A 14,552-nucleotide genomic window follows, 5' to 3' on the forward strand; every position below is an offset into this window, starting at 1 on the left:
TTAAAGGCCAGCCAGATACCACGTCCCTATTAATGGGGTATAATCATGTAAACCGTTTGGCTGGACGGAACTACTTATTTTGCACGAGGAGAGAAGGCAAAACTAAAACAGGACGAACAAGTACGAACAGGTATGAAAATGTTAAATTCCTAAATGATCCCCCTTCTTGGCATCCCCCAACCTTTAAAAATTCCTATTCCAAAGGATTTTGGACAAAAATAGCTAACAAATATATGTTAAATATGTTCTGAGAGAGAGAGAGAGCGAAATAATAAATTTCTTTCATCTTTTTGACTCAGACTACTCTAACAGAAAACTTCTTTTCATGAAGACCAAAATTCATAAGTGCTTGAAAATAATCTACAATATGTAATATGTAAGCCCCCCTTCTTAAACTATCCCCCCTTTTTCATGAAAACTTCTGACCCTACTTCTACATTTTTTCAGAAGGTGTCACCCCCCCCCCCTTAAGAAAGGGGGATCCAAACTATGGAAGAGAGCTGTGAATACTGAATAATTGATGAGCTATATGATCAAATAGCATATATAGCATTTTTATTTTGAAAGTAGCGTTTTTAATAACTTGAAATTTGAACTTTACAGAAAAAACATCTGTGAAAATTACAGTACTCTATTATTGCTTGAAATCACAAGAGCTGTAAACTTTGCTAACATTAAAGATATTGAACTCCATGATAGAGTCCCTCAGAAGTCACTCTGATCATCGCCAACAGCATTGAAATATTGACATTAAAAACAAAGGAGCTACAGTAAGACAGTTCATTCTACATCAAAATACCGTGGTTTTGAAGAAGTCCAATATTTCAAAAAAGATAGCCCAACGTGCTCAAAGGGAGAAAAGAGATGACCAACGATAATTTCATACGAAATTGGATGCTAAAATGTTCTGGAAACCAAAACAGCATTCAAAAATGCGAAGCAAACTGATTCAGCTTGGTGTGGAAGCCTATTGAGATAGACCATATTCATCTGGTCTTCTAATGAATCAACATCGGGATATTGATGTACTTTTTGGTGGTGACGTGAATCAGGCAAGAATGTGAATAAGAATGTGATATCAAAATTGAAGAGTAACTTCAAAACCAGCAGCAAACAATGCGATATTTAATATGAAACTGGTAATTCCTTGACCAAAATAAAGACGGGACAACCACAATCCTACAAGCCGATTATATCAATGATTTAGAGTCAATCACTCTTGGTATAGTCATTACGATGACAGCTTGTTATTAAAAAGACATTGAGACAGAAAGAACAATCATTTTCGGGAGGAAGCAAACCAGGAGACTAAAGCTTGATATTTTCATCCACATTCACAATTCCTCCTAAATTTTATCAATTGAAGTCAATTTTTCAATTTCAATAAGTTTAGCTAGAGGTTTTCTTGTGCCATATCATAAATCTTGATTAACATCGAAAATGTTAGTTGAATTTGGAAAAAGGAAGTAAATTAGAACTTTAAAAGGCAGTCATCTTAAAAATTCAAACTGATTTGATGAAGTTGCCTGAATATTATATGCATTTGAAATTATGTAAAGTTTGTTTTCGGCCATCCGGTATTTAAACCTACCCACCCTTAATCAATTTCCATTTTTAGGAGACAAGTTTTTAAAAGCTGTCAAATCCTAAATATCCATAAAAAATTGCCTATAATTCCATAACAATATTTTAATTGCCTTATCTTTCAATTCAAAAACCATCAGCATGAACGAACGAGTGTTTTTTGGAAAAATCCAATTACTTAATTCTTTAAAAAAATCGTCACAGCTTTGCAATGTCAATCATTGTCCGTATTCTATTGATATTACTCGTTTTAATAACATTCTCTGCTGGATATAAAGCACCTCCCATGGGAACACCACTTCTTGTGTATTCCATTCCAGAGGGCTCTGAGGATCTAGCAGAACCATGAAATTCCTTAGCATTACAACCATCAAGTATTCTCGAAAGATTCTTTTCCGATATGCCTCCACCAGGCACTATAATTATTCTATCACCAGCCTTTTGAAAAAACAAGAAGATGAATCATGAACAACCAATTTCACTGATGTGCAGCTCTAATTTTACGCGCACTGGGTAAAAGGCTTCAGATATCAACTTTTAATTAAATCTAATTTTATCAGTCTATTATTATCCAGCTATTCCATTTCTCTGAGAGAAAACTTTTTCTCTAGGAAAAAACTCTAGGGATTTTTTAGTAGCTCAGAGATTAGAAGTTTATAATCATATCAATTGTAACGGTGATTCTGCAATATGTGTGCTGTTAATAAAAATTGATCTTAGTAATATCATAGCACAATCTTTGAAATTTTGGATCAATATCTGAATCAGAATATGAAAATGTTTGGGGTGTCAAAAAATGTGTACCTGATCAACCAATTGTTTCAGAAATGGTAAACCTTCTAGTACTGTAGCTTCCATACCACTTGTTAATATTCTATCGAATCCCATTTCAATTATGTGTTCAAGTGCTTGATTACCATCTACCGTCACATCAAAAGCTGGAGATAAAATTGCAGTAATGATACACAAATCAACTCAGATTACAGATAGTTTAAGTTAAAACAAATAAAAAAAATCTATCTTTACCTCGATGGAAGGTTACTTTCGAAGGACGGCATAAGTCTAAAAAAAGAAAAATGATAAAAGTATGAAGCATTTTTTCAAAAAACGCTGCCAAATTAGTGTTTTCTTCTAAAAGAAAGGATGTTCTTAATATTCTTGACTGAGACTTATTAAAAATACAAACCTAATAGTTCTTTGTTTCTCTTCTTATCTACAGTGCCATCACTAAAAAGTAAAAAATAAATAAAAATGAGGAAGATGCTGTTTAATTTGTAAATATGCACTGCAGTACTAAATAATGTGTAATAAATGTTTGTCAGAGGTATTTGAAAGTATGATTTAGAAGCGATAATATGTAAAAAATATAATGCATGGACAATCATGTTAAATAGTTCGTACTGCGTTCAGATATTGCAATAATTAATAAACCTTGATGCTCAAAAAAGCCTGATAAAATGGTGTTAAATAGAATCTAGACTAAACCTGTTTAGGATGCCAAAGACGAATCCATCAGCTTTGTGTTCTTTGAAAATTTCAATTTCTTTTCTCATGACATCAAACTCTGTGTCGCTGTAAAGAAAGTCACCTCCTCGAGGACGAACCATAACAAACACTGGTATTGCTGTTAATTCTTTAATGACTTGAAAAGTCCCTGAAATCAAGTACTGAAAGATTTAAATCAAAATTGATCAAATTAAAGTACAAATAATTCATTTATAATTTTACCTACAGTACTAGACATGATCTTAAAAAATTTTGAGAACTTTTTGTATCTTTCTTTCTTTTTTAAAGTATAGGGACTCTTTAGAGGTATTTACTCATCATAATAGAAGACAAATGATAAATGAATATAGAGTTTAACACAGAACTTTTTTTTTAAGTGAAACTTCTTTACCCAAAGATGGTGTTGTGCCACCTTCAATAAGATTTGAGCATAGTTCCACTCTTGATGCTCCTGTCAAAAATTAAAAGGAAATGAATTTTATTGGGTTTTCTTCAACACCCAACCCCAACAATAAAGTGTACTTTGAAAGGCAATCAGACTTCCCAAAATTTGAAATAGATATATACAAATTAATTTTATAAAAACTTTTCTGAATGTAAAATGACTTTAAAGGTGTGTATTTTTGCATATAATCCAAGATGGCCAATGAAAATGTGTAAAAGTTTTATACTTGTTTCTTTTTGTCTAATGATTTTTTTTTGTTTATCACTCTCGATTTGCTAAGAAATTCTTGAAATACCTACCTTATTGGAACTAATTTTCGCGGGTTTTAATTTTAGCGTTTTTCGCAGTTTTTCGTCTTAAAATCGCGAAAAATTTGATCCCACGAAAAATTTTGAGAGTTGAAAACCGCGAAAAATTTTGAGAGTTGAAAACCGCGAAAATTAATTCCCCGCGAAATACAATTTTTTCCAATTTTATCGAAAAATTTGAATGGAAAAAACCGCGAAAATTAAAACCCGCGAAATGCAATTTTTCGGATATTTTTTCGACCGCAAAAATTAGTTCCGCGAAAATTAGTTCCAATAAGGTATTTTGCTTTAAAGGGACATAAAAGTAGTAAAATGTAAACATCGCGCAAACCACGTGTCATTAAAGAGAACAATTAAAATCACATGTCCAAAACTAACTTGTAAAACAATTAAACAATCAAAATTAGCCATATTTGGTTTGATTTTTTATTTTGACATGTGATATTTGTTTTCATTTGTATTGGCTGCATACATTTTGTTTAAAAATTTCGCAAGTACTGTTATGTCCCTTTAAAACATTTTATCTAATTTTTATTCTAAAATTTCTGAGCCATTGTAGGTAGGGATAATGGCTGTTACTCACACAAAAAATTTAGAAATATCTTATTTTTAGGCCTATTCTCATAATTTTGATGATGTCAGAGGAACATGAATGAAATACAGCTGACCTGAAATGTAATTCAATGAAAGGAAGCATTTCACTAAAATTTCACATTAAAATCAGCACATATCAGCATTTTTAAGCAAAAATGTTTTTTGCTGAAGTCAGCAAGATATTAATAAAAATTTTCTTTTGTCGAAAACTTAAAAACATTTCATAAAGGGCCTGAACCTCATTCAGCCATTGGGAAGAGCCTAAGGTACCCTTAGAATAATATCACCCTCTAGGATGCAGCGTCTCCTATTTTTCCCTAACTTCCTATTTTCCTATCTTTTTTCTAATTTTTTGACTTTCTAAAGTTTTTTTTGCGTTGGTGCAATGCAACATGCTCCATCCCACAGACCCGAAACCCTTTCTAGTGTCTCCAAAACCATTTTTCTTTCTACAAATGAAAGTGAAATCGACAACACTTAAAATAACGCTCGTGTGTAACAACATATTTGCAAAGAGGTTTTTTTAAATGGTTAGTGTAAAACACAGGTCATAGGACACAATGTGATCGCCACACTGGCCATCACAGGGATGGAAATGAAAAATAGGGAGTTGTATGTATGTGTGGCCTCTTAGCACCTAGAGCGTGTGTTTTTAATAAATAAGGACGGGGAAATTAGGCCGACTAAGCTTGCAAATTGTTTCGATCACGCGACTTGAAGCGTAATTTTAAAGTTTTAAAATTTTATGATTGACACGAGAACATTTGCATGCGTTTCATGTGTTGTGTAAAATTGCTTCTCTTATTTGGCTGCGTTTTTAATTGAAAGAATTGCAATGTTAATTGAACTTCTTGTTTGATAGATGAACTTGTTCGATGAGAATAATACCAAGACTTTCATTTAAGATTTGTTTTAACTATTTTGCAGATTCAGTGTCGCAGATAACAAGACGCATGTCGAGGTCAGACAAATCTAGGGTAGATGCCCGGGCCTAGTTGTTCAAAAATCAATTAAAGTAAATCCAGATTAGCGCTAATCACAATTAGATTGCAATTAATTGATCCCGCCGGTTAACTTCTGTTGTTTGATAGTAGGATTAATAATTTTGGACATTTTTCCTGTGTTTTCAAGAATCTTTATCTTGACGTCACTTTTTGAATGTTTCTACTCACTTAAATGTAGAGACTTCACTTTTTTTGTAAGAAAAACTTCTTAATCCTCGTTAATCATGGTTCAAAGAGACCTGTCCTGTATTTTTATAATCTGATATACCCTATACTGGACGGGTATGAGCTGTGAGGCAGATTTCTGCCTCAAAAAATTTACAGTGGGAAATTGGAACTTAGCGATGTCCTCCCTTATTAAAATAAAAACCATTTTTCGAAACTTACGCTTTCTTGAAAAAAGTGTGACCAGTAAAAGAATAACAAAATTTGATTGGCTACCATGAAGTAGGGTAACTTGCATCAGTGGAGGGAAACTTGCATAGCCCTCAAATGACTGACCAAACAAAGCAGCAAAATATCAAAACAAATGAACTAACTAAACCGCTCGCAGATCTACTGCTCCATTTTTGTTTTGATTTAACTTTGCATTTGAGGGGTATGCAAGTTTCCCTCCACTGATGCAAGTTACCCGACTTCACGATGATATGTTTGCAACCATCAATAGGATCTGGGAAATTCAAACTCTTAGCCCATACCATGCTACCGAAAGTTGGTCTAATGTCGACATTCCTCATCTAAAACCTGACACCCTTTTCGTAGATAGGAATAGCAGAAAGTTCTGAATCACTGATTGAAAAAATAAGTTTTCACCACTTAGCAAAGAAATAAAGTTTCAATCAAGGATTCAGACCTTCGATTAATCCAAGATTTAAAGATGGGTGTCGGAATTAGAAGAGAGATCTTGAAATTAGACTAATATACGATATAAAATAAGAAGTCATAGCATGGATCTCCAGGCTCTAGGGTCAGACTAGTCTGGAGATCCATACTCTCTATTCAAAGGTCGTGGCTTCTTCATAAAGACGAAAGACATGCCTGGACTTATTTCGTACTTTCCAGTCTCTTGTTTGTAGTTTTTCTGACTTCCTGGTTCAATGTGAGTTGTTTTCTATGTTTTCTAACTGACTGAATGACTTCCGAATCCCACCAAATGCAAAGTTCCGTCGTTTGGAAAACCAATGCCTTATCCACTGCCCCGCGGATTCATGCCAGGAAAACCTTTCTGACAGCTATTCATATTGTACAAACTTAGCAATAAGCAAAAAGCTCGTCCCAGCTGTTGAAAAAACTACTTAAAGCACTATAGCTCTCACCCAACAAAATTTTGGATTTTAAAAATTAGATATTCAGAATCTATTAAAAATTTCGCTTTCAATGGTATATAACATCATGGGGTTTTGTGAATGTGCTGGAAAGATATTGGTTCTTGAAAGGTCAATAAATGGCCCATTTGGCTTAAAATTTGATGAAACAATGAAAATCACAAATATGAATAATATATTATTCTCATTGTATTTCAACATATTGCCATCAAAACAATTATTAAATATTTCCTAAGGCATGTATTTTCGAAGATCAAAAATCATATACTGAAAAATTAGCACTGTTTAAAAAATATGGACATTTTTGGAAAAAAATGAGAATGAAACATTTTTGAAAAAAAATCTCTTAGTATTTTTCCCTTGGCTATTTCTAAGGAAGTCTAAAATTAAATTTTAGCAGCTAAATATTACCAGATGACTTGTTTGATCATGTCATATAAACATAAAGTTGATTGATGAACAAGTTTTGGAGAAAAGATAATTTTAAAACGCCAACCTGGATTTTCCGTCACGGCGCAACGCAAACTTTAAAGTACACTAAAAAATTACCTTGGTGTTTTAGAGCGAATTCTCTTAGTGATTCTCAACAGTTCCATGTCTAATATTTTAAACATTTAAAAACTGAAAAAATTCTGCTTTGTTCAATTTCATTTAGAAGTTATGATTTTCCGTCACGACACACAGAATTTTAGACCCCCAAAAAACTCCATTGGACATCTGAAATGACTTAATACACCGTTCAGGAGTGTCGACTTTGCACGCGTCCAAACAATTTTCCATTGTTTTGATTTCAGTGACCGCTCTTTCCCGCGTAAAAAACGGTAGGTAAAATTCCGGTTCTCGTAAGGAAACCTAGCAGAGAAACGGTAGGTAAAGAACTCCTTTTAATCATAACTTCTTTTCCTCCAGATGAATTTTTGAGAAATTTTCAGGAGAAATTCATAAAATTATCATTGATATCATGTTCAAATATCTAAAACATTCTCTTTAAAGGAAAGAAAAAAATTGGCAATGTTTACATTCCTCTAACCTTCCACAGTACTAAAGTGCGCATTTTTACCTACCGTTTTCACGGTGGAACACGGTGGAGATAGCGAGACTCCTAAACGGTGTATTTTTTCATTAACTTCAAAATTATCAATTTTTAAAATCATTTGGTAAGGTTAACTACTTTGTAGCCTTTATATGCCCATTTTGTAAAAATCTTAATTTTTGTGAGCTTTCCAGGGATTTTAGCCTGGAAATTGGAAATCTGGTCATAACTTTTCAATGGGGCATGTTCCTGCTCTGATTTTTTTGCATATTGTTCATGAAATGATATTCTTTATGTCTATATAAAAATTGTTGACATTCTGAAAACTTCATTTTTTGCCATTTTTCAGGTTTTTTGGGACGAGCTTTTGCTTATTGCTAACTGCGAACCAGACTATATTATGAGAAAATCCCAGAAGCGTACTTTTTCGAGCTCCAACCCTAACCCTAACTGATAATAACCCAATTCCTAGCCAATCTGATACGAAACCACACCCAAACCACACCCATACCCAACCCTACCAGGTCGCCTGCAGGTCCTGACACTATTCCCGCATGCCGAATCCAAAAAATAGATATACTGTATATATCTCTTTCACATTTATGAAGAAGCCTTCACCCTATTCAAATTTACACCACATAAGCAAAAATCCCATCATCAAAAGCTACTCATTGAGAGTATGGTATTTTTGACCAAGTTTGAATTTGTTTACATTATTTGGTTTAAATTTTATGCCAAAAACAAGAAGCCGCCAGCAGAATTTTTTGAAGTATCTGTTCTTTTTTATAGGAGAGTAAATTTTACGGATAAATCTAGGACTTACCTCAAAACACCCAGGTAAAATCCAGGGGTCGCTTTACAGACATCTGTTCTTAAAATCCAGGAGCACATTTTAATGAAAAACACATACAATTTTCCAGCGGACAATCTAGTTCAAAAAATCCAGGAGCTAAATTGTGAAAAACACAACGAGATGCCAGGCCAGACCCGGGGGTACTACCCTTGTCGACACCGACGGGGGTGCTCTGTTGAGGTTTGAAAAACGGACCCTACGTGGGACTCGAAATTTGCGAAAAAAATGACCCTGAATGCCAGACGGTGTCAATCGAACGAATCGAACGCCGAATCAATTGAACGCAATTGAACACAATCGAATAATTGCGATTCGATTGTCGAACGCAATCGAATCGCAATCAAATATTACCCAGGATTTGCCGTTCGATTGCTTCGATTACGTTCGATTGTATTTGATTATGTTCGAGTATGTTCGATTGAATTGATTTAGATTTTATTCGCTTTCGTACTATACTTAATAAGCGCTCTGCCGCCCCACGCTAAAAAGCTCTAACAGAGTGATCCAATTTAATTTAATCGCAATCAAACTCATCGAACATAATCGTAATCGAACCAATGGAACATAGTCAACTATTAATCGAACCAATCTAACCTTACTCGAACGCAATCGAACACAATCGAATATTACCCAGGAATCGGCCGTTCGATTGAGATTCGATTACGTTCGACAATCGAATCGCAATTATTCGATCGCGTTCGATTACTTTCGATTGGTTCGATTGCAATTTTTGTTCGAAGTTGTTCGATTGACACCGTCAGTATAGACCTAACTCATCATACAAAAATTACGGGAAACGCATGTTTGGACTTTGTACCCTATGCTGCACTCAAGCACTTAAGCCAAAGTCCCGCAAAGGCGGGACAAAAATCAGTTTTTTGAAGTTTGCAAAAAAACGCCACATAGAAGATCTTTCAAATTCAGTATGTGAATAGAGCAGTAAAAAATACAACTTTTCTATTTTTCCTTTTTTTTGCAAAAGTTCTAGGAATGAAAATAAAGGGATAATGATGATTGAATACTATCCATTGATGTCCCGCGGCACTATCGTAAAGCTAGAATCGCTTCGCGTACTCTTCGCTTGAGAAAATGATTGACAGATTGAAGTTTTCACCCGCGCAGGAGTTTGCGGAGCGTTCTCGGCTCAATCCTCGGACCGCGCTAAAAATGGTAGACTGAGCTGTGATAGATCATTTCGATGGAAGTTGTTGGAATGTTTACAAGGCTCTTGACAGAAAATCGTTTGTTTTATTGTCAATGATGACAGTGCGGTTATTAATTTTGTTAGATCTGACAAATTGATGTTTGTAAGTGCACTTTATAGTTTTGATTCCCATTGAAGAATCATATTCTGGTTTTCATGTTATTAGATGCTGTTTTAGAGCTTTAGGTCTACACTGACCGTCTGGTGAATGGGACTGAAATTCCAAAAATTTCTCAAATTTTCTACTTTTCCCCAAATTTTCCAAAAATAGGCACCCTACGAGGGACTGATTTTTCTATTTTGGTGTTTTTGCGACCCTACCTGGGACTCATAGAGGTTAAAAAAGGTACCCTGACCAGCGGAGCATCCCCGTAACCCATCTTGCCCTAGTACCACCCCCCCCCCGGATGCCAGACAGATTTTAGGGAGCTTCATAATATTTCTAGAGAACAGATATACATTTTCCAAGGGAAGAGTCCCATTTTTACCCAGAACAGATGATATAATCCAGGAGAGCCCAGATACAGAACAGATAAAGTTTTTTCCAGGAGAAAGCCGAAAGGGACCTCAAAAGTCAAGAACAGATATTTCATACTTCCTAGCTGGTGAAAAAAGCTGCTGATAAGGTTAGCCAAACCTAAATAACACTAGAAACAGAAACAAAAACTAACCTGCCTTTTCTGCATTAATGGCAGATGAAACAGAGTCGATGCAAATTTCCATTTCGACAACAATTTCTGCACGTGCACGTGGTGTGGTCGGCTCTTCTTCGATTTCTACGCTATTCAGAGACCTTTCGTTTTGGCGGGAAAGGTTATTTACAAACACGGCAGCCGACATTTGAAGACGATAATTACCAGTCAAGGACACCTTCAAATTAGCCTATCATAGGCTGATTAGCCTATCATAGGCTATTTAGACTATTTCATATAAGCTATTTAGCCGAAAATCGATAAAAACTTTGATTTCTGACGAAATATAAATAGTCGCGTCTTCTCTAAGGAATACATGGTTTCTCATTGTCAGAGAAATGTTCATGACAAATTTTGACTTTGGGTCAATTTTGGTTTAGGAAATATTCCACTTTTTGGTACTGCGCATGCGTGCGCATGCGCAGGGTAAGAAAATCGGGCTTTTTGAAAAAAAGAATTTTTTTTAACAAATATGTGTTTTTGTACACGGCACTTCATTATCAGAAAATTAGCCTATAATCGGTTAGTTAGCCGATGGATAATAAATTTATTCATATTTCTGTTTCCAAAATTGAATGTTATATCAGTTTAAGTGAAAAAGATTCTTTTGGCTTTGGGCAATGAAGTAATGGTGAAAAATAGACGCGACTATTTATATTTCGTCAGAAATCGAAGTTTTTATCGATTTTCGGCTAAATAGCCTATATAAAATAGTCTAAATAGCCTATGATAGCCTATGATAGGCTAATTTGAAGGTGTCCTTGACTGATTACCATCATCGTCGTTCCTGCATGGCACGCAGGTTTGCAAGCAATCTGATTGGCCAATAATGTTAACACAATGTCTAGTAAGGATCATAGATTTATAAAGCCCGAAGGGATGGCGTCCCGGGGGGGGGTACTTAGGCAAAAATAGGGGCTGGGTATGTGCGGACGGTAAGGGTCGGGTTTTTCACCTTTCAAAGTGTCTCTAAGGGTTACAAAAATCAGGAAATTTCAAAGTAGTCTCTAAGGGTGGGAAAAATCACGATTTTTAGAAAAAAAATTAGATTTTAAGTGAAAAAATTACAAAAAAGTCTCACTAAGGGTAGGAAATTTTGAAATCAGAGAAATTTTTTCGAAAAAGTCTCTCTAAGGGTCCTTTTTCACTAAAATTTGGTCTCTCTAAGGGTCGGTTTTCGGAGGTCCCGTCCGCACATACCCCTCATTCACCAACCCTAGTTAGTGGGTTTCATATTTCTGTTTCCAAAATTGAATGTTATATCAGTTTAAGTGAAAAAGATTCTTTTGGCTTTGGGCAATGAAGTAATGGTGAAAAATAGACGCGACTATTTATATTTCGTCAGAAATCGAAGTTTTTATCGATTTTCGGCTAAATAGCCTATATAAAATAGTCTAAATAGCCTATGATAGCCTATGATAGGCTAATTTGAAGGTGTCCTTGACTGATTACCATCATCGTCGTTCCTGCATGGCACGCAGGTTTGCAAGCAATCTGATTGGCCAATAATGTTAACACAATGTCTAGTAAGGATCATAGATTTATAAAGCCCGAAGGGATGGCGTCCCGGGGGGGGGTACTTAGGCAAAAATAGGGGCTGGGTATGTGCGGACGGTAAGGGTCGGGTTTTTCACCTTTCAAAGTGTCTCTAAGGGTTACAAAAATCAGGAAATTTCAAAGTAGTCTCTCTAAGGGTGGGAAAAATCACGATTTTTAGAAAAAAAATTAGATTTTAAGTGAAAAAATTACAAAAAAGTCTCACTAAGGGTAGGAAATTTTTGAAAATCAGAGAAAATTTTTCGAAAAAGTCTCTCTAAGGGTCACTTTTTCACTAAAATTTGGTCTCTCTAAGGGTCGGTTTTCGGAGGTCCCGTCCGCACATACCCCTCATTCACCAACCCTAGTTAGTGGGGTCGTTTAGCATAATTTACAGGAAAAAAATAATATATAGCTGAAACTAGACTCCAGACCTTCTCTATAGGATGCTTATGCCTCAGGAAAAAAATCCCCTAGAATCCCACTGGTGGAACATTCCCTTTTTGGGCAATTTCTTTTTTCCCCAGGCAAAACCCTAAGGGCGAAATGTTTTGAAAATTTCAAACTCATTTTCAGACAATATCAGGTATACCATTCGAAAGCTCTCAAAAAACTATACAGAAGACTTTTTAACGTGTATGGCCGATTTCATTACCTAACTCGAGATATCTCATGCGCAAGTTCCACTTTTCGCCACATTTGGTCTAAAATTGACCAAAAATTGCATCTTTGCGTGAATTATCTCGAGTTAGGTAATGAAATCGGCTATACCCGTCTAAAAGTCTTCTATATAGTTTTTTGAGAGCTTTCGAATGGTATACATGATGTTGTCTCAAAAAGAGACATCCCACCAGTGGGATTTTAGGCGATTTTTTCCTGAGGCATAAGCATCCTATAGAGAAGGTCTGGAGAAAGTTTCAGCTATATATTATTTTTTTCCTACAAACAGCCTGTACTTTTGTAACAGCTATCCCCCCCCGGGGGATGGTGTACTTTTGTTGAAAAAAGTGCCGTGATTAGGTAGGGAAATCCTACCTAAGTCACGTGACATTACAATAGAATTTCAGCGCTTGACCAATCAGAAGCTTCGCGGGTTTTCGAAAACAATAGCAACAATATTTTTTCCGATGTTCACTTATTTTGCCTGAGATATGGCTTAAAGCACGACATCTAGGCCTTCGGGCTTTATAAATCTATGCCTGGGATGACATGTTAGCCCAGGGGGCCACTTATAGCTTTTTGATAGACTTGATGGGTGCTGATAAGTGGCCCGGTGTAATTTGGCAGGCTCCATTTTTTTTGGCTTTGCTTGAGGTGGCAGCACCAGCAGCAGCACAAACCCGCACCGTATTCGTTTCACAATATTGTCTGTAAAATGTCTGTTAGGAATTTATGTGGTTTCCAGTTATGGAATTCGCCTCTCATTTCCTATTGGTCAGAAATACGAGAACAATAAGTTCTGCGAAGAATGAGCATTGATTGGTTAGTCAGGTCAAATAATATAAGTAACGTAAAAGGCCCTAAACCCGCGCTAACCTAAGTTTACAAAGCATTAACCAAGGTTTTGAAGCACAAACCTAGGTTTACGGGGCACAAACCCAGGTTTGCGAAGTGTAAGCCTGGCGATACCCCAGAGAAGAATTTTAGGTTTGGCGAGATACGAAAATATAAATATTCAATAAAATTTTAAAACCAGAGGCGCAGTTTCATACCACGTCAAACTTATGAGAGGAAGAGATTTGTAATTGTACTTTCCAAATTGCAAATTTCATTGTCCTTTAACGAGCGTTACACTCCTTCGAATGTTTCCGACTAGATGATGTTATCGAAAATATGGCGGGTATACGAAAAAAAAATCGGCGGGGAGAGTTTCGAAGACTGTAAACTCTTTTCGGCAAAAATACCCATGTGCGAATTTTCTTCGGCTTACTTTGGGCTTATTTCTTAGATAGTGATTCGTCTTAGACTATAGCATAGTCTAATTTCTGACTTTTGCTCTATTGTCTTAAATCTGTCAGTGAAAAAGGCGATTGCATGCTATACTCGATTCAAAAATGACCATACATACTTGCGGCCGAAAATTAGGCCTTTGAAATCGGACCCTTACAGTGCAGAGAAGATTTGGCAAAATTTGAGCAAATTTGAGCGAAAAATCGACCCGTACGGTGCATTTTCTTGAAAATTATTACCATTCTCAGGTAAACTATTGTCAGATTTTTGAAATTTTACACCCTTAGTGCCCCCCCCCCGGGATCCTAGTACTTCTTCTTATGTTTTACCTGTCAGATTTCTTTACAGGGCTATGATTTTCATTAAGCTATTAGATAAAATCTACTGTAATTTAGTACACAATAACAAGTTTAAATTGAAAATCATCATCTTTAAACCATTTTACGTCAATCCATCGATTTCCTACTATTAAAACCTTGTGGTTTTTTATGTTTGATTACAGATCACTTCAGCTATTA

At 35.6% G+C, this 14,552-nt stretch overlaps 1 protein-coding gene across 1 annotated transcript; it reads right to left on the reverse strand.

The window, feature by feature from the left end:
* Positions 1-1,674: 1,674 nt before the first annotated feature.
* On the reverse strand, positions 1,675-10,652 carry LOC136803759 (copper homeostasis protein cutC homolog). The gene is made up of 7 exons (XM_067060483.1): positions 10,528-10,652; positions 3,482-3,541; positions 3,070-3,238; positions 2,771-2,811; positions 2,611-2,646; positions 2,389-2,522; positions 1,675-2,022 (listed from the first exon to the last, which is right to left on the reverse strand). Exons 1-7 carry the CDS (start codon positions 10,577-10,579, stop codon positions 1,783-1,785), a joined length of 732 nt encoding a protein of 243 aa, XP_066916584.1. The 5' UTR covers positions 10,580-10,652; the 3' UTR covers positions 1,675-1,782.
* Positions 10,653-14,552: the final 3,900 nt, after the last annotated feature.

Source organism: Clytia hemisphaerica, unplaced genomic scaffold (genome assembly GCF_902728285.1).
Source record: "Clytia hemisphaerica strain Z4C2 unplaced genomic scaffold, Clytia hemisphaerica genome assembly, whole genome shotgun sequence".
Classification (NCBI taxonomy): domain Eukaryota; kingdom Metazoa; phylum Cnidaria; class Hydrozoa; order Leptothecata; family Clytiidae; genus Clytia; species Clytia hemisphaerica.

Bases quoted from the DNA above. Each gene is read 5' to 3' on its own strand.
- LOC136803759 (XM_067060483.1), bottom strand. From the start codon at position 10,579: ATGGAAATTTGCATCGACTCTGTTTCATCTGCCATTAATGCAGAAAAG. The intron at 2,647-2,770 runs GTTTGTATTTTT...TTCTTTTTTTAG, and splicing joins GAGAAACAAAGAACTATTAG to ACTTATGCCGTCCTTCGAAA. The intron at 2,023-2,388 runs GTACACATTTTT...TTTTTTCAAAAG, and splicing joins TGAAACAATTGGTTGATCAG to GCTGGTGATAGAATAATTAT.